Here is a 26,393-nt window from a genome sequence, read left to right on the forward strand (position 1 = left end):
GAGAGAGAGAGAGAGAGAGAGAGAAAATGAGAGTGAGAATGAGAATATGAATGTGAGTTGCACTTGTTGTGCTAAATGAGAATGATAATTAATGTTGAATGTGATCGATCGAAACGTGTCTTAGATCACTTAGGTAGTTTTTTTTTTCTTTTTTTTTTTTTTGTGGAAACAGACACAGAAAGAAGGAAAGAGGAAACGTAAGAAAGAAAATAAAAAAAAAATAAATAAATAAAATAAATAGCTGATTTAGCGAAAAAAAAAAAGTAAGGAAAACGAACGGAGACCGGCGATGTTCGTCGAATAATTTCTAAAACGTAAGTTAATTTTCTCAATGTCAGGTAAATGGAAGGGAGAGAGAGGAATGAACAGGAGAATGGAGAGGGAAAGAGAGAGAGAGAGAGAGAGAGAATATCTTAGCATTGAGATGTCATATACGAGCTGCGCTCGATATTTGTCGTCACACTAGCTTATATTTATGAATAATGGAGAAGTACGCGTATTTATTAATCGAAACTACATGGTTGGAACGGAAAATATGAGTTTGGATGTTCATGATAACGATAATAATTATGAATGCATGCGTGCGCCTTAAATATATGTATACGTATATACTTATGTAAGTACGTACATATATACATACATATTCGCGTGGATTTAGAAACAAACAATAAACATTTTTCTATGTTTATTACTGCCTTCTTTTTATTTTGTCATTCCTTTTATCTGTGTGTGTGTGTGTGTGTGTGAGCGTGTTTGTTGCGATATTACTTGTCTTTAAGTTTTCTTTTCTTAAGGAAATTGAAAGAATAAATACAAAAGAAAAACAAACAAACAAGCAAGTAAACCAGAGTCGACATTGTAATCGACTATTGAATGATTCGATCAATTCAATATTATTGATCAAGTTATATAATAATGATCGATTAGTATCAATCATTTTGGTATTCCATTGATGTCTCTCGTGCTTTCGATTTCGAAATTCCTAAGAAACGATAAGAAATCACACATACTCACACACACATGTGTAAACATAGTTCACATATCACGAACTTTAAGAAGTTCGTACTTGATACTTTGTATTGATTTCATATATATATATATATATATGATATCGAAGATATATATATATATATATCGAATAAGAAGAAATGTGTGAAAAAAAACAATCGGTCAAATGCCACTTTTTTATTTAACATTTACATTCTAAATATATATTTTCAAGAATAATATCGGTTACGCCAATGTCCTGTTCTTATTTCTTTTCATACTGCCATGATGCTGTTCGTGGTGTAATGATGATGATCATCATCATCGAGTATTTTATAGCACGTGCTAAATAAGATTTTGATGCAGAATGTTCAAATGGATATTATCTGTATATGTATGTATGTATGTACGTATATCTCTCCTTCTCTCTCTCTCTCTCTCTTTCTCTCTCTCTTTCTCTCTCTTTGTGAATATGGGTATGTAAGAAAGAGAGAAGTGTATATATATATATGTATATATATATATATTATATATATATATATATGTATATATATATATATATATATATATATTATATATATATATACAAGTGTACAGTGAACTGCTATTGGCGTAGCCACGATTTTGAACGATCTATGTAACTATTGAAGAAGCGTGTGAGTGTGCGTGTGTGTGTATATATATATATATACATACACACACACACAAATGACGTATGTTTATCCTCAAAATATTTATGTACATTCTAATGTCGACCTTTCCTCTCTCTTTGTTTTCTTTCTGCTTTTTTTTTTTTTTTTTTTTCTTTTTAATACTATTTCCATTATATAAATATGTATTGTATATTCGATTGTTTCTCACAAGTTTCTCGACGTGCACTATTCAATTATTGACTTTCATGAGCATCAATTATTTCTCTCTTTTTTTTTTTTTTTGTTTTTTTTTTGTCTTTAATAAATCTTTTCCCTGCTTATCAAGTATTGTTTTTCAAACTTTGTATTCATAAACGTTTTACTTAAATACATTATATGTATATGTTTATTGTATTACATTGTTTCTGATTAAATTTTTTTTTCATTGCACGTCGACACTTGTCGGACAATTATATATATATATATTTTTTTTTTTTTAATTTATATTTCTTTTAATTTTTATTTTTCTACTACCTCGAAATATAAATAATATGCTGCATTGAGCGCACTCTTTTGAAATTTCCGCTCAAAAAGAGAAAGAGAGAGTGCGTGTAGACGTGCGTGTCTGCCTGCGTATGCGTGTGCGAAAGAGAGAGAAAAAATAATGTGTATGTGCGTATGAGAAAAGAAAATTAAAAAAAAAAAAAAAAGGAAATAAAAAAAAAATAGAAGAAGTGAGCTGTGATGCATTCGTGAGAAAAAGAAGGGAACGAACCCCGTCCCTAAATTTGTTTAGGTCTTTGTTTTTTTTTTTTTTTTCTTTTTTAATTTTAATATAAATATTCGAATAAGTTACACGTGTAAATGAAAAAAAAAAAAAAATACAAAAAGAAAAAAGGAAAAAAAAAATAATCGAGCCGGATTGCGCTCTGGCCGCCATTTCTATTGTACGGTTAATAATATACCAATTGTTAATTAATCAATTAATTAATTGTCCATTGTCAAAGAGTTTTGGGATTATATACAAATATTCTGTAATAATAATAATAATAACAACAACAACAACAACAACAACAACAATAATAACAGTAATAATTAATAATAATGATGATGATGATAATAATAATAATAATAGTAATAATAATAATAATAATAATAATAATAGTGATAATAAAATAATAATTTCTATTTAGGAGAAATAGAGAACAAATTCGCACGCGTTAAGTGTATTTTTTGATCTTCGTTTTCGTCATCGTCATTATTGTCGTCATTGTTGTCGTCATTATTCATTTCAAAGACTTTTTTTCCTCTATCTTTTTTTTTTACTTTTTTCTTTTTTTTTTTTTTGCGTTAAGAGTTTCGGTACATAACAGATGTATGATTCTCAGTAAGCAAGTCCTTTTTACCACCTCCCCCTTATTCCTTCCCTTCATTCCCCTCTTTTTTTTCAATGGGGTCATTTCATGGAACGATTTGACTATCACTATGGTTACGAACGATAAAGACAAAAGACAAAGTTCACAATACTTTGATGAAAGGAAATAGACGGTTCTCAACTTTGAATTCGTCGATTTTCATCAAATAATTGCAGCGTTTATTATATGAACTTTATCTTTTCCATTTCTTTTTTCTTTTTTTGTTAAATATCTCGTTAAATATACGGAAGTATCGTTCGGTATCCTTCTTTCTTTCTTACTTTCATTTTTTCAATTTTTTCCTTTAGTTTTTCTTTTTCTCTCTCGCCAAAGCGCGTCATTCTTTATAAATCATCGAGAAAATTACGAAGAGAGAAAGAGGAGGGAAAAAGAAATAAACGAAATATTTAAGAGGTATAAGAATTCGTTCAAAGAGAACTAATCATCGATACGTCAATACTATTATGATAATATTAATGAAAGTTCTAAGGAGTAAAAGTTTCATGTACATAAGTATGTACGTACGTATGTATGTATATATATATGTATGTGTGTATGTATGTGGCCCATTAAAAAAGTACCACGTGGAGAGATTTGTATTTATGACATGAATATTTAACGTAAGACGTATAGCGCACTTAATTTTGTGCGTGTATGGTATGTTAGTGCGTGTGTGTGTGTGTATTTTGTGTGTTTGTGCGTGCGTGCGTGTCCGTCCGCATACGCAAGTTAAAATAACTACGTGACTTTTCTTCGTTTGATTTCGTAGATCAAACGAAAGTTTAATTTTCATTCATTGTCGTTGCTTCTCTCCCAATGGGAAAAAAAAGAAGAAAAAAAAAAAAGTAAAATAAAAGAACTACGGGCTTCGTTTTGACGTATTCGCTGTAAAAAGATTTATATACAGGGTGAGTTAGGAATAAAAAAAAAAAAAAAGGAAAAAGAATATACGGAAAAAGGGAAGAATCTTTGCTGCAATTGAAGGAATGTTTGTAATTTTTTTTTCCTCTTCATTTTCCTTTTTTTTTTTTTTATATATATATTTTTTCTTTTCCTTCTTTCTCTTTCTTTTCAATTTAATTAATTATAAAACGTACCAATGATTTGTGCATATATATATGTATATATTTTTTTTTCTTTTTTCTTATCGTCCAATTTTCGCAAGATTTTCAGATCGATTTATTCATTTGATATTTTGATAGATAATAAGATTTATGTCTTTTTCTTTTTTTTTTCTTTCGTATTGTTTCTTTTTTTCTAAAAAATTTTCTCTTTCTCTAACGAAAAAAAAGATATCATTGAATAATATTTAATAATAAAGAGTTCTTTGTTTCCTTCTTTTTCTTTTTCTTTTTTTTTTCCATTTTAAAATTGTCCCTACAAAAAGTTAAAATTATAAAGATCTCTCTCTCTCTTTTTTTTTTTTTTTCCTTTTCATTTTATGTAGATCGCGCACACATTCGCACCCATTTAGAAATATTTCAATTTTATTTCTAATTCGTTCGCAATCGCACAAATATTTTTCCTATAGGTTGTGTGATATATATATATATATATATATATATATATATATATATATATTGAAAATTTTTTAATTTCTTTCTTCTCGTCTTCCTCTTTTTTTTTTTTTGTTTTGTTTTGCAAAGATCTAAATCTTTTATATTAGCTCGCGTAATTTACAAAAATAATTATATCATAGATGTATATAATACATCATAGGTGTATATAATGCAATGTGAGAGTGAGAGAGAAAGAGAGAAAAAAATCGCATCGAACGACGAGTCGCGTACTCGTTTGTTAAAGAGAAAAAAAAAGAGGAAAATAAAAAAAAAATCAAATTGTTTGTAGACGACGAAGAAAAGGCATTTATAACAAAAATAAATTTGTCTTTCTTTCTTTTTCGTTTTATTTCTTCTTCCTCTTAATTTTTCTCATCTTTACGGAGTGAGAAAAAGATAAATTAGACTTTTAATAAAGTCGATTAAAGTGAATAAATAAATCAGTCAAAGAAAAAAAAAAAAAAAAAAAAAAAAAAAAGAAGACAAAACTTCGAATGAATAATTTTTAATCAATTTGATAAAATGATTATGATATGAAATATATAAAATGACTATGATTATTCATTATTGTGTTCTCTTGCTGTATACATAGCAGGTGAGTTTTAATTAATGGCTACAAAAAGAAAAGAAAATAAAAGAAGATTCATCGCTTTTATACATATTTCGATCATAAAATCTTTTCACAATTTCGAATATTTGAATAAAAAATCGATGATCAACATAGTACATCTATAAAAAAAAAAAATATTATGCTTTTTGTGTACATATATATGTATATAACAAGGTAGCGATAAAGTCCATGGATAAATTTATGTTGAAGTCTACTGTGCGATTATAAAACAAAAAGTATGGTAAAGACGATAATTCTGTCACTTAGAATTTATTCATTCTTCTTACAAGGTCGTCGTAAATTCACGTATTACGAAAAATGAAAGAAGTAAGGAAAAAAGAAATCGAAAAAAACTGCGACAACAGAAAGAATAATTTTTTAGAATTTTTTTATAGAAAAAAAGAATCTTAATAAATGAAATAAAATACGTCGATCATTCGTCGTAATTAAAGGTAAGTTTCCATTTTTTTTTTTTTTTTTAATTTTAATCTTTTCTTACCTGTCGGTATCCCAAAAGATTATTTAATTGTCATATTAATACTTTTAACATTTTAGCTATGATCGCTATAGCGTTTGCAAGTATAATAATATATATATATATATGTATATAAATTTTTTTATTCAATTATTCATATATATGTGTGTGTGTGTTTAATTAGACTTCTATTGAATTCTATTGATTGCCCATAAAAAAAAAGAAATCGAAAAAAAATAATATAAATTGTAAAGGAATGATAATTAACGAAACGTTTTTTATTTCTCTTTACAGAAACAATTTTTATCATGAAAATAATTACGTTGGAACGATGGAAAAATGAAACTACGACCACGAAAAATAAAAGAAAGAAATCAATTATTTTTAATGCCCAACTAAATGAAAGAATTTCCTTATATAAAAAAAAAATATGTGTATATATATATATATATATATATAGGTAAAGAAATAAAAAATTTGCCGTGTTAATTCGAAAAATTTTGATTATTATATCACATTGATAATAAGAATAATATTGTTATTGTTATTATTATTTAAAAAAAAATTTCAAATGTATGTGTTATTTCAATGGTTAACTCGTTGAAACGTAAAAATACAATGACGTCAATAAAGATTCGATTAAATTACTTTATTGTTCGACTATGTCACGTAGTCACGTATATAATTGAGATGTGTCTGTGTAAATTTATGCATCTACGTATGTATATATGTATAAATATTAAAAGTTTTTACGTTTTTACACAAAAAAAAATTTTTTCTCAGTATTTAACTTTGTGGCAAATACGCAGTATAAATAAGACGTATAAGTACGTGTTTGTTCTTACGATTTTAAAATATATGTTAATTGATTTTGACTTTTGCATATGTAAGATTTAATGTTAATTTTTATTATGCACATATTGACGATGAAATATTCACGGAAATAATAATTTTTCCATTTACCTTGTACGCTTATTCCACAAGCATAAATTTTCATGGGAAATTGGACGAATGGATATGATAATGTCCAAACAAAAAAAACATCTTTTTTGTTTTGAAATAATCAAGATGTTTATCAATTTTATTATTATTAACTTCATTATTTCTGTTGGTTGCAATTTTTTTCTTTTTTTCTTTTTTTCTTATTGAATACAATCCTATAATAAAATATTTCAATTGAATGAACATCGCTTGTAAAACTATCAAATCGATTTAAAATTTTTATAAATAAATTTACGAATTAAAAATTCATTTAGGATTGTGAAATCATCTAAATTGTCTTTTTTTTTTCTTTTTTTTTTTTTTTTTTTACTTAGATATTAATTTAAAAACATTTAACTTATAATTGTATTTAATTTTGAATCTGAACAAAATTTAATACGTGCAAAAATTAAACAATTGTTTTTTTTTTTCTATTCATTTCAAAATCATTAACTTTAATTTCTTATAATTCTTATTCTTGATAATTTTTGAGGAATATAAATGTAGAAAATGAAAGAGACAATTGAAGATTTGTACGAGATTGAATTCGATTTATTGCATTTCATCGAACTTTGAATTAAATGAATTTTAATATCGTTATAGAAAATATAAATATTTCGGAGAAAGTGAAAAAGAGGGGATATAATGCATCTATATATTTTTCAAGTAAGAAAAATGAGAAAAAAAAAATTAAGAACAATTGAATTAAGAATAATCGATATTAACATTTTAATAAACTTCTTTTAATTGTAAAGTATTCAATTCGAAATGAGTTACTATTGTTTTCAATAAAAATGACCTCTGCAAGTATTTTAAATAGTGATGTCATTTGTATGTCAAATTACTGTATAACTTTATGTATATGAATACTGAAATAAAATATAGGCGCATATATGCGGATACATTCACACATATATACAGAAAAAAAAGATGACGCAAATGATAATAAGTTTATAAGATTTCATTTTCATACATTTCGTAAGTTACGTTATATCCTTTAATATTATTGTCGTTATTACGTAAATTTATACATGCACATGTATAAATTAAAACGACAATGTATTTTTAATATATTTTAATCGTTCTTTCATTTTTCTAAACGCTTTTAATAATTCAATAATTACATGTATTTTATTATATATAAAATTGTAATAATAATAATAATAATAATTATTATTATTATTGTCATCATTAGACTCTTGATAATGTTAAGATCATACGATGTTTGCGTAATAGAATAATCTTTAATATTTACGTAGAAATCTAGTTATATTTATAAGATAGAAAATTTTTAATCTTCGTTAAAAAGTTAGAAATAAACAGGAATAATTAATATACAAATACGGAAGTATAATAATTAGACAAAAAAGTCAAAGTTGACATACATTCAAATTAAATATAATTTTTAATGCTTTTAATTTGAGATGTGAAGAAACATCAAAGAGAAAATTGATAACGTAGTTTGATAATAAAGAAAAACATTATAATCTTTGATTATTTATAAGAACAAAAAGGAAAAAAAAAAAAGAAAAGATAAAAAAAAATTGTTAATCGGGTGACATAGTCTGAAAGACAAACAAAACGCGCGCGCTCGTGTGTGTGTGTGTGTGTGTGTGTGTGTGTGTGTGTGATAAGAAGAAAAAGAATTAAACAAAAATTTGTTAATATATTTGAATTTTTTATTTGTACCAGCCATTATCTAGGATCTAATAATTAGTGTGTCGATAATTTTTAATATTTTTTATTAAAAATGAAGAGTACAACACACACACACACACACACACACATCAATTTATGTAGATAAATATATTATATATTATGCAGATTATCAAAATAATGAAAAGACATAGATAATAGAAAAGATCCACATATTTTTTTATAACAAATCTATTAGAAACTATCTAAGCTCTCGCTCATGAATCTCTCGAGCTTTATCGATTTATTTTATATTATCGTTATGTCTAAGAGAAAAAAAAAGAAAGGAAAAGAGAGAGATAAAATTTATATATATGACCTCTGTGTATGTCTGTACGCGAAGTCGAATATAAAAATTGCACTTTTCAAATAACTATTTTTTGCATATATGAGTGAAAGAGCATAATTGAAATAATTTGTATTATTTTTTAAAAACTGTCCTTATATTCAAATGAAAATTTTTATAGTATATTATGTCAACTAAAGACCATTGAAATCTATTAACATATATACGTATTCACACTAGGAAAGAACTCAAAGCGTTTATTGTGATCCGTCTGAGCCGATGCGTCGTGTAATGCGTTTAGCAGCAGTTAATCGCATCGTCTACTTGGAGTAAACCGAAGCCATTCATGAACGTTAACACACACCACATAAGATACTAAAAGGAAGATAGAAAGAAGAGAGAGAGAAAGAGAGCGCTTGCGTGTGTATATATGTATTGTGCGCGTTAGATTGATCGACTTTAGAGTTCTTAGTTAGTCTTGAATTTTTACGTATATGTACACGTAACCGAGTAGTATATGGCAACTATTAGGAACGAAAGTTTCTAAGTTATTTCAAAAATCAATTTTATTCTTTTTCGTGACTTTCTATTCGCTAATTTATTTATTATTTTTTTTCTTTTTTTTTTTTTGCATTATCGTTTCTCTTCTTCAAATTTTACAATTACGAGCTTACAAATTTTTGTTCTACTTTATATAATGGCAATGTTTTACGAGGGAGAAAGAAAGAAAGAAAAAAAAGAAAGAAAGAAAAAAGAAAGTGACGTTTGTATATTTTAAAAGTTTTTACTTTAAAGAGAAATAAATAAAGAAAATGTTTTGTTAATTATATGTCTTTACTCGATATATATATATATATATATATATATATATATATATATATATGTAACTTATGTATCGAGGTAAGTGTCAATTAGAAAATTTCTGACACTAAGTGGCACAGTATACTACTCGGTATACGAATACACGAATACGAGGTCATCGGACGTATGATACGATAAATATACGTTTAGAAATTACTGATCGCTTTCTCCGTACATTTGTCAAACAAAATTATCACGTATTAGTCAAAGAGCATGATCTTTTTCTTTTATCATTTTGTATATCTTGTTGATATTTCATAAAATTCTACATGGTATTATGTAGCTCCATGTTTTTTCGTTCTACTCATATTAATTTCCAAATGATTAGTTATTTCTTCTTCTTCTTCTTCTTCTTTCTTTCTTTTTTTTTTTTATAATTATATAAAATTACGTTTTGATAAAAAATATATTGTATTCAAGTTATCGATTAACGTACTTAACATTTGTACAGAGTTTGGGCATAATCTTTATAATACATTATTACTTTATACAAATTATTATTTTTCTAACGATGAAAGATGCGTTTGCATTACAAATTCATAAACTTCAGCTTGATGAATGAGTACACAAGAGTATCTTTCAGTCCTGTGAAGAAAAAATATAGATAATTGGTAGTTACTATAAATCAATAATTTTTTTTCGTTTTTTCTTCTTTTTTAAATTTTGTATGTAAGTGTATATATTACATTATCCATACCTTTTTTTTACCCCAATCTTCGGCAATATACGTAAGAAGATCGGTCAAACCTTCGAATTCTACTCTACTTTGTGGAGGATTATTTTTAGGAATCTTTGGTAAAAGCGATCCCATTTTATATCTAAATTCTTCAGCATTTTTTGCACCAGAGATCTTCCAGATACCATAAAACAGAAGACCGCATCCTGTTACGGCATAGAATGTACCCCAACAGAGTGCTCTGAAGGCTAACAATGTGCCTGTTTCTTGGAGCCTTCTAGATCCGGTTAATCCTTTGTCAAAGTATTTTGGATCTTTCTTTCTTACCGAGGCAAGTGTTGTACCAAAGCCGATAAAAGCAGACAGGCCAGTGACGGTGCTTAAGAAAATTGCTGCTGCACTTTTAAAATAATAATATACGTGAATATTTATATTAACGAACTTTCAAAGATCTCAATAAGAGTCTTTTTATTAATTACAAAACACAAAAATTAAAAATGATTTTATATGATTTAGCAATATGATTATATTTATATAAAAATTGTTTGAAATTTATTGATAGAGAGAATAATGACTTAAACGTACCGTAAAATTTTTCTTTTTCTTTCTCGATACCTTTAATATATGTTTTTACTTCTTTCTTTGATTGTTCTATCGTATCGGTCTCATGTGAAAACATATCTTCAGATTGAGCGGCCATTTTTAAATCTGTTCCAATTCGTCATTGAATTCATTTTGCACAAAAACAAAAAGTTCAGTTTAAATTCTGCCAGATGTCGCTTTGATGCGGTATATATATATATATATACACACACCGGATGTCAAATAATTCATAATGTTATTTAGAATCAATATATCGAAATTTAAATTTTGATTATACAATGCAAATATTACCGAGCGAATGGTTGCATTTTTTTTTCTTTTTTTTATTCTAACCAAACGTTAAAGTACTTAAGTTTCACATTATTAATCAAACTTCAATAAATAAACATTGTAGATCAAATAGAATTCTAAAATAATTTCTTAAAGAAACGCATTGAAAACTGACACTAATTTTAATTCGACTTTATTTTATTTTTTAAGCGACAACTATTCGATTGCAACTATTAGATTTTATTTAATCACCAAAATATATAAATTTGTAACTAAAAACACAATTTTGTCGATTATTTTTGTCAAAAATGATATATTTATATATAATATATTATTTTTATAAAAAATAAAACTCAAATTCGTTTTTATACTATTTATGAAGTAAAATTCTCAGCGTTATTTTATTTAGAAATATACTTGTGTTGTATAAAATAATATAATTATTATTATTATTTTTTTTTTTTTAGAAAATATTCGACAAAATTGTTTTTTTATGGCAAATTTCTATCACACACTTTAACTCGATTGTTAGGTTACGCGTGAACGAGAATCTACACGAGTTTATATACCGAACAATAAATTCATAATGGGAACAGTTTCCCGCTTGAGTTTGTAGTTCATATTTTGTCCATACGCGTCGCTGGAATCGCATACGCTTCGTACGAAAGTGAATAACCTTAAGTGTCAACTTTTACATAAGTGTGTTTATATGGTTTTCACTTTTATCTCATTTTTCTTTTATAATTTTCTCTGTTTTCGTTATAATTATTTCTAATTTTAATAAATAAAAAAAACAAAGAGAAAGAAGTAGAAGAAAAAACAAAAACGTTCAGATAATGTCATTAATATTTTAGTATCTTTTGTTAAGCATTATTTGGTAAGTTTCCAAAACTGTTTCTGGTATCCCTGGCTACGAACGAACAAATGTGTATTGTGCTGCAGTAAACGGAAATGTCTTTAGATCAAACTGTGTGCGAAGGTAAAGATAAATATTAACGTTAACAAGACAGTAATGTGAAATATGCGAGGTATCGTTAAAGTGAAGGATAAAAAAAATTTTTATGAAGAATCTCAAGAATGTATGAGATGATGTGCGACTTGTTTGAATTATAATAACTGCATTTACGATTATACGTCGATTAATTTTCAGATTTAAAGGCGTTTGAGAGACGTCTCACTGAGGTTATTGCAAGTTTACAACCGGCTACTCTACGATGGAGGAGTACGTTTTGTTAACTTTGTTCTGTGTATTTATTATTATCTCTTTTTTTTTCTTTTTGTATTAAGAATATTGGAAAAGGATTTATACGACAAGTTGATTAATCGACGTTAAACGACACTTATGTGATTACAGTGTTGTTAGGTTTTATCTCAGTTTGCACCGCAGTTGGTGCTTGGCATTGGTTAACAGATCCAAATACATCGGCAGTTTCTTTTACTCAAAGTTTGTGCAATCATCCATTCTTTACGACTGCTAGTATCATATTAGGTAGGTAAAAAAGTTCAATAACACGAAAGACAACTTTGCTAATGTTTTGTTTCAAATTTTTAGTAATATTATTCATGATGGGAGTACATAGGCGTGTTATAGCACCTAGTATCATAACCCAAAGAGCAAGAAGCGTATTAGGAGATTTTAACATGAGTTGCGATGATACAGGAAAGCTTATTCTTAAGCCTAAAAGACCTACGCATCCTCATGAGACATGAAAAGGCGATATGTACAGTGTATATATTAAGTCGTACGATCTTTGCAAATGCCTGGATTGCTAAATAGGGTGTCCAAAAGGAATGTATATGTCAAACATATTTTTATATAAGAATGAATATATTATTTATAATTCGTTCATTTTTTAATTTTTTTTTTTTTATTTTTATTTTTTTTCGTAATATAAAACAGATAGTACCAAATTAAGCTCTTTAGGATTGGTATATTAGATTGCGTATGATCAAATGTTAGATTTGATACTTTTTTATGTCGAAATACTTTGTCATTACATAATATGTATAAGATAATAGGTTTTTTGCGAAATTATCTAAGAAGCAGACAAACGTATATTTTTGCTACCATGATTGGAGAAAAAAAAAAGAAGTATTGTCTAAGTCATACATTCATTCTGAACACTCTAAAAAAATTGACCATTTAATAAATTCTGTATTATTACAGAATATCACAGACTTCATTAACTGTCAAAAATATTTGAAATTACATTATTATTATTATTTTTTTGTTGTTGTTGTTGATTTTGTGACCTAAAAAATTTATGTACATATGACGACGTTTGTTGTATTTATTAATTTTTAAGAAAAATTATGTTTGGTTGATATTACTTATCATATGATTGTTTGATTCGATATAAATATTTAAAAAGTATCTTTGTGAGATTGTAACTGAGAACATGATTGACTGTAGTTATTTCTTTTTTATGTACATATTGTATATAAAATTTAAAATCGTAGCATTAGACAATTAAGTGTTTAATTTCTACTGCAAATAATCTATAAAAAATATCTAACAATTATCACTTACATCAACGTACTATATTTCCTTATATAACTTTAATATAAAGACATTTTTCCTTAATGTTCTAAACGTGTGTAATAGTCTTTATGTTCTTCCATATTTTAGGTAAGAATAAATGAGTCTGTTTATTGTGAGATAATTATCTTCATTAACTATAAATAAAAGTATATTGTCAAATGATTTAGAAAAATGCAGAAAGAATTCATCGCTATAATTGATAATAGAAATATATAATACTTCTTTACAATATCAAAATCGTAAGTGTTATTGAAACATTTAATCCGAAGAACCTTTGTTTCGTATATTCCTATAGTTTGTATAAAAAGCTAACTTTACAAATTTGATAAAATAAAACTTATCAACAAATATTTTTTTATTGAATATATCTCTTGTTCCTTAATTTTTCACAGTACAATGGTACAAACTTTTTTTAATTTAATTATTAATCAACTCAACACGCGCGGTAACGTTCAAAACATTTATTCATATTAATTTTCTTGATAATTATTACAGTCTTCGCGTTACACAATCATGCATTTTGCCTCTTAAAATATTACATGTTACATTGTAACATGACAAATGATACAATACTATTACATTAAACAGTATTGAATCATTGAGTTTCAACTAAACGTGAAATGAATATAACTGAAAAAAATTCAATCGATAACATAAATTAGAACGTATGCACAAGCGTAAAGGTGTGTCAATCATTGAAAATTTTGTGTCACTTTAGATCCATTTGATGTAATCATAGTAAAGTATAATTTGACATATGATGTATAATCATATATATAAATCTGCATTGATTCTACAATTTTGATCTTAATGAAATGAATTCGTATTTTATTACGAGAGAGAGAGAGAGAGAGAGAATGGAATCGTTTTACAATATAAAATAAAAGTATATGCTTCAAATATATCATGATGGAGGAACAATTTATTTTTAAGACGTAATATATGTATCTACAAGTGCTTATTTGTAATAAATAAAAGTTTTTTGTTAATTTTTCATAGGTATCAAGAAAATTTATAGTAATCTGGCACGTCTTTGAGAAGTCAAAAAATATTTTGTACATATGAGTGGATTAATACAAAGTGAATACGTTGGAAGAACTGTTTCAATGAAAAGTTTTATTTTCCTTAAAAAAAAAAAGGAAAGGAAAAAAAAAGAAGAAAAATAAACACCACTATTATTTTGTACATATATAATCTAAAATTTAAAATTAATGGTACAATATGGTTATATTTCACAATAAATTAATCTAGAAAATTTGCCAGATCACTAAAAATTATCTTACCGTAAATAAAATTTAATGAGAGAAGACATTAATCCATTACCGTAAAGAAAACAATTGAGAAAACTACAGCGCAACAGTTTAACAACTAATACTTTTTTAACGTAGCAATAAATTTTTCATTTCAAGTTTCATTGTATTTTTTTTTGTCGTGCATTATTTGATAATAACAGTTTATCGGAGATTTATATCTGTAAAGTATCTAATTTATAAATCTTCTTTCTTTCTTCTCCTTCTTATTTCTTTCTTTCTTATTTTTTTTCTCTTTTTTTTTCCTTTTTTTTTTTTTTTTAAATCGATGAGTTATTAATAGCTTTTATTGTGTGTTATATTTTTTGAAAATAAAATGTCATATGCGATTCCTTTCTATCACAATTGATGAAGCCAGCTTAAAATGATTATACATTTGTACTGCATAAAATTTAAATGAGAATCGAAAATTCTTGCAATGGTCATGCTTCATCATCAAGTATTAGACTAATGCATAGAAAATAAGTCACCAGCTGAAGGAAGTGGAGCAAGGCCTCCTGTTACATCTGGTAATTGTGTCAAATCTGGTAAATTAGAAATATGCGATTTCACTTCTGATCTAACTGCACAGACTTTCTTTAATTTTTCTTTGTAATCCTAAAGAGAAAAAAAAAAGAAAAAACACGGATAAATAGATCGATAGATCAAAGAAATTAGCAAAACTTATTTTTCAATATAATTCTTTTTTTTTTATATATAAATTAAAAAAAAAATAAGAAGAAATATACCTCCAGTGTTGATTGTGCCTGTTGAAGTAATTGTCTTTGTGCTAATGTGTAATCTCTAAGCATAGTTAATAATCTTCTTCTATCTTCCATTTCTGCCTGCAATCTTCCGTTATAATCAGCTAACAAAGCCGCAGCTTCATTAACAGCTATGCTCAATTGATCAGCTGCAGATCTGTCTGCAAGATTTGCCAAAAGCGATACTTCTGAAACTTCTGGTGGTAAGGATGCGATACGTTCTCTAACACCAGCATCCGACGATGCTGTATTTTCTAAATCCTGAAATATAGAAGGCCTTTTATTAGTATATGCCTTCCGAGTCTTTCCTTTTGGAAGTATATACGTAGTACGAACTACGTTCAACTAAAAATATAAAATTTTTGCGGATATAAATAATAGGACATACACACATATTTGATATTCATGATTAAGCAAACTGAAAGTTTAACTTTTACAATAGAATAGATCATTTCTATCTTGAAATAAGGCAGAAAGGAACAATAAAGAAATAAAGAAGGTAAATATATATGTATAGTTTGGAAACTTGCACGATTATTTATCATTGGATTTGGATATATTGTAATGTGAATAATAATATCACATTAGAGAGAATATGAAAATGAATGCATGCATTTAATGTATCTTATGGACTCAACATGTATTTTTCTATGAATATAATAGTTTATTAGCGATGATACATATTCCGCACGATTATTTCTTTGAAAATTAACATTAACCATTAAAGCTTTGATTAGTTCCTCTGTTTCTGGTGGATCACCAGCTGGAGTACGCGGACTTAACGTCACGTGAAGTTCTTTGGTACCATCTACTTCAACTTCAGTCTCTGATTTCTTCCTCTCCTTTCTTTCCTTCTAAAAAATATAACAAAGTACAATGTGATATATCTTTCAAATAATTTCTATAATAATAGTGTACATAATTCGTCGTTACCTTTTCTAGATCAATTTTTGGTTTCTTTTTCGGCGGTGGAGTACCCGGGTCTTTAATAGTGTCCAAGAAAGCTGCTTTGAATTCCGCTATTTGAGTTTTATCATAAACACCTCTCTCTTCCCAAATTTGTAATAGCCTATTTAATCTTTCCCTTGTTTTCTCATCAAATCCTTTCATATGTTCAAACGCTTTTGGTAATACTGTTTCAAATTCTTTGCCAAATTCTGGACCTTTCTTTTTACTATTCTGGATAACATCATTTGCCAAATACATAAACATTAACTTACGATTGTCCTTCACTGGAAAGATGTATAAGTTTAAAAATATTTTAGGATATCAAAGAAAATTCTTCAAAAGCGAAGTACTATTAAGAAAGACAATTTTTTTATAATTTTATATATATATATATATATATAAATAATGAAACGTTAATATCATAGAATTAAATCATACAATTATATTTTCAAAATAAAAGCAACAATTTTAAATGATAAGATAAATGCGTGATAATAAACAAATTATTTAACAATATAAGAAACAAAAAATATACTTCATCAAAATTTTTTTTCCTTATATCCAATTTCTATTTGACATAATCGAAGAAGAAATTATGGATATTTAAAAATGGATCTATCAGAATTACACGAAATCAATCTATAACTGATGATTTAATGGAGAAAGAAAAAAACGAATTAAAAAGAGAGAGAAAAAAGAAAAGAAAGAGAAAAGTAAAAAAAAAAAAGGAAAAAAAAAAGAATATGTAAGAGAAACCAAGAAAAGAAAAAGAAAAAAAAGAAAAATGCACAAGAAGTGTTAATTAGATGTTTGAAAAAATTCCTCAATGATTACGTGCGTGAAACAGGAATTTTATTTTCTAACCTAAAAATCATCGATCGGCAGTATTAATTGTTAACACGTTTTAAAGAGTATTTATAATTAATATTGACAATGTATTGTACATATTTATTGCAATTAAACGTTGCAATATTTTTAATAAGTGAAGAGGGGAGGAAGAAAAAAAAAACCTAACGGTAACATACCTTTGCACATCTCCCTGAACCAGACTTTTACGATGGTCGGGTGATGTTTTCTGTGATGTATTAACCAAAGTGAAAGTGTTTGGATGCTTTGTTGTGAAGGATTTAAATCCATTAGTCTCTTGACAAGAGCACTTTCTGTAAAACCTGTCATCTTTCTTTAGATGACACTTTCGTCAACGAAAAATGTAAGAAAACTCTTCTAAGGCTTTTGTATGCATGTATTCTTGTACCGAACGGTGACGAATACTTCTTTTCGATTCTTCTTCTTATTTTAATGGCCTTGAAGATAGTAGCGACATCTTTGATTTTACTTACATAGATGGCGTTAAGCGACAATTAAGATTAGACATTCTTATTATTGTTATATCTATGGTGACACGCATTGACCAATAGATTAACGTTCCTTCAAAAAAATTTTGTATATTGAGTTAAAGATTATTGCTATAAGGTTTGTATGATTTTGTGTTTTAAAAACAAAGACATATGTTGGCATCACTGTATCAACTAATGTATCAGCTGTGACGAATGTTACGGTTGACTTTTCTCATTTTTGCGAGGTTAGTCGAACGAGTTGACAATTTAATATCGGTACTTTACCGTGCATTGCATCATTATTTTATCATGATTAAATCAACTTACGTAACGATTTAAGGGTTAAACCGATGATATAAAATTTAAACGGATCTCGACTTGGAGATCGAAGTTAGAAAAAAAAAGAAAAGAAATATCATGACTTGGCTCGGTACGATCGCTAATAATGTGTTACGGAATATTGTTTTTACGGTTCCTCCACCTAATATAGTTTTAACTGTCAAAACCGATCAATATAGTAATCGGCTTATTCATTGTCGAGAGGATGGTATTGTGTTGTATAGACCTGGGGATAAGGGTATTGAGAATAAATATGAGATCATACTTCATAGACCCTGCACAGAAACGTTGGATCAAGCTTATAGGTATATTATTACTATTATTATTATTATTATGATTCGTTCTATATTTTCGTTCAGATAGTATAATAATAAATTTTATATCCTTGTCTTTTTGTAGCTTGTATCGAACGGACGATATGATAGATGGTGAAACACGTTTCTTGATATACAAAGATAAAGTTCCTGTTTTAGTTCAAATATCACGCGAGGTATATATTACATATATATATATATATATATAAAAAAGAAAAAAGAAAAGAAATGCTTTTTAACAACAACGATTGTAATCCTATTAAAATATAAATGATATTATAATTTTTTTTAAAGATGAGCAATGTAAGCAAGATACAGAGATTATGCGACACTCTAGTAGAACATCCGACATGGACGTTGGCGCATTTAGCTGCTCATTTTGCACTCTACGAGGCATTTAAAAATACGGTGGTAAATAGTCAATTGAATAGCAGCGACTTAGACACAGGAGTATCGCCGTTACAGGTAGCAGTACAAACAAAAAATTTACGAACCGTGCAAATGCTCAAAGCTGCTAATAGTTCGTTGGAACATACGGATAAGCAAGGAAACACGGTGTATCATTACGCAGCTACGTCAACCAAAGATATTATTTTAACGATCAAAGGTTTATCCAATAGTTTGAATAGTCGAAATAATGACGGTTATACTCCGTTACATATCGCTTGTATGAACGACGAACCCGAATGCGTGAAAGCTCTCTTGTTAATTGGAGCAGACGTTAATATTCCACCATCAGATGGACAACCTTCTAGTCCAGGATACGTAGGCGACTTTTTACATAATAAACCTAACGTACTTTATTCGGAAGATATGAGATTCGGTGGTACGCCCTTGCATTGGTCTCACAGTAGACCGGTTGTGAATGCTTTGATCGAGCACCATGTGGATATAGATGCTGTCAATTTCCAAGGACGTACAGCTTTGCACGTTATGGTAATAAGAAAACGTTTGGATTGCGTGGTGGCTTTGTTGAGTCACATGGCTTCCGTGAACAAAGTCGATCAAGACGGTAATACTCCATTGCATTTGGCGGTCTCTTCGGGCACAATAGCTGTGGTGCAAGTTCTCGTTGGGTTTGGAGCTGACATCAATGCAAGAAATTGGAAGTCGGAAACACCAAGACACATGGTTAATCTTAATAACAGCGATGGCCAGAAGATACTTTACATCTTGCATGCCGTTGGTGCTCAACGTTGTCCATCCGACATGAAGGACTGTAATTTAGGATGTAAATACAATGAGAATTACAACGGGATTATACCGAACGAAGTGCCAAGATCCGTTCCACGTACTACCTTGGATCAAATGTTACACGTATCGGGTATGGAAACAATGGCATCATTGGGAAGAAGGAAGATGAAAGGTGGAAGATTGTTGTGTCTCGACGGTGGTGGAATACGTGGCTTGGTATTGATACAAACCTTGTTAGAAATCGAGTCGATCTTGAAGAAACCAGTGATAGAATGTTTCGATTGGGTTGCTGGTACGTCGACCGGTGGAATCTTAGCTCTTGGTTTGGCATCGGGAAAATCATTGAAGGAATGTCAAGCTTTGTATTTCCGTATTAAGGAAGACGCTTTCGTAGGTTTCAGGCCGTACAACAGTGAAGGTTTAGAGAATATATTGAAAGATTGTTTAGGCCCGGAAACAGTAATGGCTGACATAGACAGACCTAAATTAATGATAACAGGTGTATTGGCCGATCGCAAACCTGTAGATCTACATCTTTTTCGTAATTACGAGTCACCTAGTGAATTATTAGACGTCCCAAGGAATACAGATTTCAAAGCTACGTTATCACCCTCGGAACAATTATTATGGAAGGCTGCACGTGCAACTGGCGCTGCTCCCTCGTATTTTCGTGCTTTTGGTAGATTCCTCGATGGTGGACTTATTGCTAATAATCCGACATTGGACGCCATTACTGAGATACACGAATATAATTTGGCCTTGAAAGCAGTTAGACGAGAATCCGAAGTCGTACCATTGTCATTGGTTGTTTCTTTGGGTACCGGTTTGATACCGGTCGAACCATTAACCGATATAGATGTATTTAGACCGGAAGGTTTATGGGACACAGCTAAAGTAGCCATGGGTATTACTGCTTTAGGATCTTTACTCGTAGATCAAGCTACTGCTAGCGATGGAAGGGTCGTTGATCGTGCTAGAACCTGGTGTTCTATGATAGGTGTACCGTATTATAGATTTAGTCCGCAATTAACAATGGAAGTAGCCATGGATGAGAAGAAAGATGAAATATTGGCGGACATGATATGGACGGCTAAGGTCTTTATGCATGCCAATAGAAATCAAGTTCAGGAATTAGCTGCTGTTATTAATCGAGACGCGTAGATTTTTATTCAGGGTCCGGGAGCTTATTTTTTTCTCTTTCTTTCTTTTCTTTTCTTTTTTTGCATCGTTTATATATTAACGCGCTTAATATATTTATGGAAGCGTACATTTTTATTTTTATTTTATCTATTTATTTATTTTTTATTTGGTTTGTTTCATATATATATATATATATATATATATATATGTATATATATGTATATATATATATATATATATATATATATATATATATATATACACACATTGGTGAAAATATCGTTGCTTTGATCGAATTGGTTTATTTATTTATTTCTTTTTCTTTTTTTTTTTTTTTTATATCAATTGCATACGAATTATAATATGTATCTAACGATATTTGTTTTTTCTTTTCTTTTTTTTTTTTTTTTTTCACTTGGAATATTCACTCGGAAAGATATTTCTTGAATTTTATTATCTCGAATATTCGTTTATTAAAAATATCTCCGGTACAACCATTGAGATTAATCGTTTAAATAGTTCGTGCATTATCAAGATCTTGGAAAATGTAATTTATTTAAAAGAAAAAAACAAAAAAAAAAAACAAAAACAAAAAAGAAAGAGAAAAAAAAAAGATAGATCTTACATACTTTCATTAATTTTTTTCTTTCTTTCTTTCTTTCTTTCTTTCTTTTCTTTTCTTTTTTTTTCCCCTTTCGAGAGAACTTTACGATCATATCATTTTAACGCACAGTTCGTTTACGTTACGTTACAAAAAAAGAAAAAAAGAAAAAAAAAAGGAACGGTTGATTAGCCAAGAGAGGTAAGAAAAAAAAAAGAAATATATTGTGTATCTCTCTTTTTCTCTATTACACACTTAGTATATAGATAGATAATTTAATTTTTTATATTAATCCTTTTGTATCTTTCGTGCGTTATATTATATCATAAATAAATATAAAACGTAGAAAACGTAGAAATGTTTGAGAGGTCTCGTAGAAAATGTTTCAGGGATTATAAAATAACACGATTAGATGATATTTACGAATTGTGTATTTTATTGGAAATCCATGCGGATAGAATATATACAGAAAATTGAAAATGAAAAAAAAAAAATGAAAAAAAAGAAGGAAAATAAAAAACAAAAAAAAACAAAAAGAATAAAACGAAAGAGAGAGATAGAGAGAGGGGGGAGAAAGAAGGAGGGAGCGTGAGAGAGAGAGAGAGAGAGAGAGAGAGAGAGAGAGAGAGAGAGAGAGAGAGAGAGAGAGAGAGAGAGAGAGAGAGAGAGAGAGAGAGAGAGAGATAAAGATATTTAAAGAAATATAAAGAAATATAAAGAAATATAAAGAAATATAAAGAAGATAAAGAAAGTATGATTATTAGAAAGGAAAAAACGAGGGTGTTGAATTTATTTATTTTTTTAAACTGTTTTCCATTATCCATCTTTTTCCTTCTATGATATATATATATATACACATATCACGAATTGATTATTATTCTATTGATTATAATAATAATAATAATAATAATAATAATAATAATAATAATAATAATAATAATAATAATAATTTAGTTGTCTGTGATGATCTAAAAGTTTAAAAAATAAGAGAGAGAGGGGAAGGGATTTAGGGGGACTAGAACGAACACGCCACTTGTCAATCACGATAATAAAAAAAGAAAAAAAAATATTTTATACTAATAATAACAATAATAATAATAATAATAATAATAATAATAATAATAATAATAAATCGTTAATATAAAGAATAAATATATCAATGATAGATCTAATGATCGAAGAAAAATCATTTTGGATTATCGATGACAGCACGATGACGGACACGATTTATCATTTTTATATAGGGAATTTTTAAAACCAATATTCCGATCATAAAATTTTCAAATCGTCTTATATATATATATATTTCTTTTTTTTGAGTGTTTTTTCTTTTTTTCTTCTCTCTAAATCGTTATCATACACGGATGAAATTTTCGAAACGTTTTCGAAATCGTTTTCGTTCAGTTTGGTTTCGAGAAAGAAAAAAAAAATTTGAATTGCTTCTAAAAAAGAGACAGAAAGAGAGAGAGATAGAGATAGAGATAGATAGATATTTATCGTGGACCCATGTAATAAGGTGCCTGAGACATGGTCGCCGATATATATGGATAAAATGTATGGGGTGTCATGGTTTGAGCTTGATAATCATTTTCTTCTTGCACCGTGTACGTTTCGGTTATATTCGGATAATATTGTCCGTGTATACAGGCATAAGATTTCCCATTGGTAGTCATAATATCGTTCGGATATTTAAAACTTTCGTTGTAACTTTTGACATCGTTATATTTCGGTATCTCGTAAGATTTTCCATCCGGCGATTCGGAATATTTCGAGATCGTTTCGTTATATTTACCGAGAGTGACAATCTCGTGAGACTTGTTCGTAGAAGGAACTTGATGATGATGGTGATGATGATGATTATGATTGTGATGATATTTCATCGTTTCGTGACATTTAACGTCGTTAAAATTTTTCATGTTGACGTCGTATTTGCTCGTGGAATCATAATTTTTGCTGGTATTATTATTATTACTATTACTATTGCTATTGCTATTGCTATTATTGTTATTGTTGTTATTATTACTATTATTATTATTATTATTATTGTGATGATGTAAATGATGATGATGCAAATGATGATCCATAGGATATTTGATCGTTTCGTTTATGCTCCAGGATCCTCTCGATAAATCGTAAGTTGTTTTTGTATCTTGATACGTTGGTCTATCGTAGATCTTTATATTATCGTTCTCGGTATATAAACGAGCGTAATTACAATCTGTCGTAATTGGAACGTTCGTTTCCAACGGCGTTACAACCGACGATAATCCACGATTTATCGGATTAACCAATTGCTCCTCCGATTTTGGTTTTCTACGTCGTGGCTGATACTGAAATATTTGATCGATTAATCGAAATTCGATTTTGAAATTAACATGTAAATTGATAATTTGATTCGATTAGTTCGAAAACCTTGTAATGTGGGTGTTGTTTTTTATGAGCATTCCTAAGTCTCTCAGCTTCCTCGATGAATGGTTGCTTCTCGCCATCGCTTAAAATTCTATTGAAAAGGAAAAAACAAAAAAAAAAAAAAACAAATTGAAAGAGAAAAGAAAAGAAGAAAAAGAAAGGAAGAAGTACGTCCTGTCGTTTTTTGCTTTCTAATCGATTGCCCTTGGAAATAATTACCTCCATAATTTCCCCAACGTTTTCGATAATTCAGCATTATGCAATTGAGGATACTGATCGGCCAATCTTCGTCTTGCTGCTTGTGCCCAAACCATAAACGCGTTCATCGGTCGTTTCACGTGTGCACTCCTACGACTCCCGGCTCGGGAAGTAACTGGAAGTAACGTCCAGTCGTAACCTAAACGAAAATGATATTATTTTTTTTTATTCGATTTAAAAAAACAATTAAAAAAATGTTTATTCATAATTATTATATCGACGCCTGAAATTAGGCATCACTTCATACTTGTCGATAATTAAAGAATCGCTCGTACCGACCGTACGTCGATAAGAAAGTTTTCGAAGTTACCTTTATGCCTGTATGTAGATAAAAAGATTTTCTGTTATACACGTGACGGGAGGGTTGCCTATTGCGAGGCACTTAAAAAAAAAAATATTGATCAACAGATGGCGCTCGCGATCGAAATTACCGACGTTGTAAAGAGTGTTGCCTGCACTACAGGCGAATAAATAAGAGTAGAAAATGATTGGACGTAATAGACGCACATATCGGGGCGTAAAAATTTCTAAAAAAATTTGTGATTTTTTAGTTACGTTCTTAATATAACTGTATTTTTCTTTCCTTTTTTTTTCACGACGTAAAAGAGAACACGAAAGAAAAGAAAAGAAGAAAGAAAAGAAATCGTCGCAATCATATGGAAAAAAGGAAGTGAACAGAGCCAGAAGCTTTGCTTAGCTCTGTAAATATAAGGTGGACCGGAAGCCCGGTCTCCCTCTTTTCTTGTCACCTGCGGAATTAGATCGTAAATGAGCTAAACGAGATAAAAATGATAAAAATCTGTATATTCTCCGTCTTGGTTTCTTATGCCCAATGTGAAATACGTGAAATTTATCATTTTTTCTTCTTTTTCTTTTTCTTTATCCTTATATACTATATATATTCATCTTAATATATACCGACTAACCCATATATATCTTTGACGTCGGAAATGCGATAGCAGTTTTATGTCTCTCGAAAGTTTTACTCTTAAGAATTGTCGAGCATGGTGGTCTTTATCGGTCCTTATCATACTAATTGTTATTATTATTATTATTATGATTATTATTATTATTATACTTCGAAGCCTTTCGATCTAATATCGAATTTTTATCTATGTCGATTTACTAAAAGTTTGCTTTAAAAAAAAATTAAAGTTTTTCGCGAAACATTTTGAACCTTCGTTTCTACGTAAGTATATAAGTATATAAAATATAAATATAAATATATATATATATATATATATAGATATATATAAGTAAGTACGATATATAAGATTAGATATAACTTTTGAAACGTAGTGGTTGGGACAGGGAGGTACGTACATCCTCATTAAACAAACTTTACCCCTCTCTCTTTCTCTCTTTTGACGATATCTTCTTCTCGTCGTGGGAAATGAGCTTCAACTAATGTAACGCATGCCATAAAACTAACTCTCGCCTCTCCTTCTTTCGAACTACATTCTTCCACGTAGAGTAATATAAATCTCTGCCTTTCGTTTCTACGTCCCTTAAATTTCCGTTTCGTTCTTCATGACGAGCTTGGAAATCGTTAAGACGAAGTAAAAGAGAAGGAAAAGATTTCAAGAAAATTATTCTATTACATACGAATTATTTAAATATCTAAATATCTTCAATAAAACAATTCAATGAAAATTAATTAATTAATTAATTATATAACAAATTATTTTAGCTGTAAATTGATCTCTCACACACACACACACACACACACACACACACACACACAAAATGCAAACAAATATACACGTGTATTACGTATTACGTGTATACGTGTGTGTGTGCATAGTCTTGTCTTAATTATCATAGAGTCATAGAGAATAATTAGGAAAAAAAGAAAATAGTTTAGAGAACGAAAAGAAAGAAAGAGGAAATAAATACACGTGGTGGATCGTCACCAGGGCTGTAGACATTTGGAGAAGCAGTGGGAGCTAATTACGGTAAGGCTACGGTCCACCGATGGCGGTTCCTCTGTCGGCTCTTTTAAACGCTTGCTGGAGGTCCTTGCAAACGTTATACGTTCTTTAAAAACCGCCTCGTGGTGATCAACGAGAATATTTTACAAGGAAATGCGGAAGGGGTTCGCACCCCCGAAAGAAGCGACAGGAATAGAAAAACTTTCGGGCGAAATTTTCAATGGTGCGTTTCAAAACCCCTCTCCATCATTCCCCACCTTTATCCCCTTACATACTC

The 26,393-nt window shown here is 28.8% G+C and overlaps 5 protein-coding genes across 9 annotated transcripts in view; 2 read left to right on the top strand and 3 right to left on the bottom strand.

Moving 5' to 3' along the window:
* Positions 1 to 9,979: 9,979 nt before the first annotated feature.
* LOC122633005 (transmembrane protein 242) lies at positions 9,980 to 10,917 on the bottom strand. Its single transcript, XM_043820409.1, has 3 exons — positions 10,763 to 10,917; positions 10,199 to 10,572; positions 9,980 to 10,086 (listed from the first exon to the last, which is right to left on the bottom strand). The coding sequence occupies exons 1-3, from the start codon at positions 10,875 to 10,877 to the stop codon at positions 10,081 to 10,083; spliced, it is 495 nt and encodes a 164-aa protein (XP_043676344.1). The 5' UTR covers positions 10,878 to 10,917; the 3' UTR covers positions 9,980 to 10,080.
* An 824-nt stretch (positions 10,918 to 11,741) lies between these two features.
* Positions 11,742 to 14,581, top strand: LOC122633006 (nuclear envelope phosphatase-regulatory subunit 1). 3 transcript variants are annotated; one of them, XM_043820410.1, is made up of 4 exons: positions 11,742 to 12,129; positions 12,201 to 12,272; positions 12,405 to 12,539; positions 12,603 to 14,581. In XM_043820410.1, the coding sequence occupies exons 1-4, from the start codon at positions 12,072 to 12,074 to the stop codon at positions 12,758 to 12,760; spliced, it is 423 nt and encodes a 140-aa protein (XP_043676345.1). In that variant the 5' UTR covers positions 11,742 to 12,071; the 3' UTR covers positions 12,761 to 14,581. The 3 variants fall into 3 exon arrangements, with proteins under 3 accessions (XP_043676345.1, XP_043676348.1, XP_043676347.1); XM_043820413.1 differs by having other exon boundaries at positions 11,752 to 12,078; XM_043820412.1 differs by having other exon boundaries at positions 11,755 to 12,029.
* LOC122633002 (regulation of nuclear pre-mRNA domain-containing protein 1B) lies at positions 12,325 to 17,880 on the bottom strand. Its single transcript, XM_043820399.1, has 5 exons — positions 17,619 to 17,880; positions 16,579 to 16,877; positions 16,365 to 16,499; positions 15,631 to 15,906; positions 12,325 to 15,499 (listed from the first exon to the last, which is right to left on the bottom strand). Exons 1-5 carry the CDS (start codon positions 17,767 to 17,769, stop codon positions 15,350 to 15,352), a joined length of 1,011 nt encoding a protein of 336 aa, XP_043676334.1. The 5' UTR covers positions 17,770 to 17,880; the 3' UTR covers positions 12,325 to 15,349.
* Positions 17,881 to 17,978: 98 nt separating this feature from the next.
* Positions 17,979 to 21,011, top strand: LOC122632995 (85/88 kDa calcium-independent phospholipase A2). Of its 2 annotated transcripts, XM_043820382.1 has the most exons (4): positions 17,979 to 18,066; positions 18,271 to 18,574; positions 18,669 to 18,759; positions 18,878 to 21,011. In XM_043820382.1, exons 2-4 carry the CDS (start codon positions 18,348 to 18,350, stop codon positions 20,936 to 20,938), a joined length of 2,379 nt encoding a protein of 792 aa, XP_043676317.1. In that variant the 5' UTR covers positions 17,979 to 18,066; positions 18,271 to 18,347; the 3' UTR covers positions 20,939 to 21,011. The 2 variants fall into 2 exon arrangements, with proteins under 2 accessions (XP_043676317.1, XP_043676316.1); XM_043820381.1 differs by lacking the exon at positions 17,979 to 18,066 and having other exon boundaries at positions 18,185 to 18,574.
* Positions 21,012 to 22,465: 1,454 nt separating this feature from the next.
* The window catches only part of LOC122632996 (sex-determining region Y protein-like), a 7,813-nt gene continuing 3,885 nt past the window's right edge, over positions 22,466 to 26,393 (bottom strand). For both annotated transcript variants that reach the window (XM_043820385.1, XM_043820384.1), the window contains 3 exons: positions 24,147 to 24,324; positions 23,931 to 24,018; positions 22,466 to 23,848 (listed from right to left, as the gene is read on the bottom strand). In XM_043820385.1, the coding sequence (XP_043676320.1) occupies positions 23,012 to 23,848; positions 23,931 to 24,018; positions 24,147 to 24,324 (1,103 nt within the window). In that variant the 3' untranslated portion in view covers positions 22,466 to 23,011. The remainder of the gene's footprint in view (positions 23,849 to 23,930; positions 24,019 to 24,146; positions 24,325 to 26,393) is intronic.

The sequence above is a fragment of the Vespula pensylvanica genome, chromosome 11 (assembly GCF_014466175.1).
Source record: "Vespula pensylvanica isolate Volc-1 chromosome 11, ASM1446617v1, whole genome shotgun sequence".
Taxonomy (NCBI): domain Eukaryota; kingdom Metazoa; phylum Arthropoda; class Insecta; order Hymenoptera; family Vespidae; genus Vespula; species Vespula pensylvanica.

Coding starts and splice junctions, on each gene's coding strand:
- LOC122633002 (XM_043820399.1), bottom strand. CDS start 17,769: ATGACAGGTTTTACAGAAAGTGCTCTTGTCAAGAGACTAATGGATTTA. Junction 16,878..17,618: donor GTTCAGGGAGATGTGCAAAG/GTATGTTACCGT, acceptor ACATCTTTCCAG/TGAAGGACAATCGTAAGTTA. Junction 16,500..16,578: donor CAAAAATTGATCTAGAAAAG/GTAACGACGAAT, acceptor TATATTTTTTAG/AAGGAAAGAAAGGAGAGGAA.
- LOC122632995 (XM_043820382.1), top strand. CDS start 18,348: ATGACTTGGCTCGGTACGATCGCTAATAATGTGTTACGGAATATTGTT. Junction 18,575..18,668: donor ACGTTGGATCAAGCTTATAG/GTATATTATTAC, acceptor GTCTTTTTGTAG/CTTGTATCGAACGGACGATA. Junction 18,760..18,877: donor TAGTTCAAATATCACGCGAG/GTATATATTACA, acceptor TTTTTTTTAAAG/ATGAGCAATGTAAGCAAGAT.
- LOC122633006 (XM_043820410.1), top strand. CDS start 12,072: ATGCGAGGTATCGTTAAAGTGAAGGATAAAAAAAATTTTTATGAAGAA. Junction 12,273..12,404: donor GGCTACTCTACGATGGAGGA/GTACGTTTTGTT, acceptor ATGTGATTACAG/TGTTGTTAGGTTTTATCTCA. Junction 12,540..12,602: donor GACTGCTAGTATCATATTAG/GTAGGTAAAAAA, acceptor TCAAATTTTTAG/TAATATTATTCATGATGGGA.
- LOC122633005 (XM_043820409.1), bottom strand. CDS start 10,877: ATGGCCGCTCAATCTGAAGATATGTTTTCACATGAGACCGATACGATA. Junction 10,573..10,762: donor AGAAAAAGAAAAATTTTACG/GTACGTTTAAGT, acceptor TTAAAAGTGCAG/CAGCAATTTTCTTAAGCACC.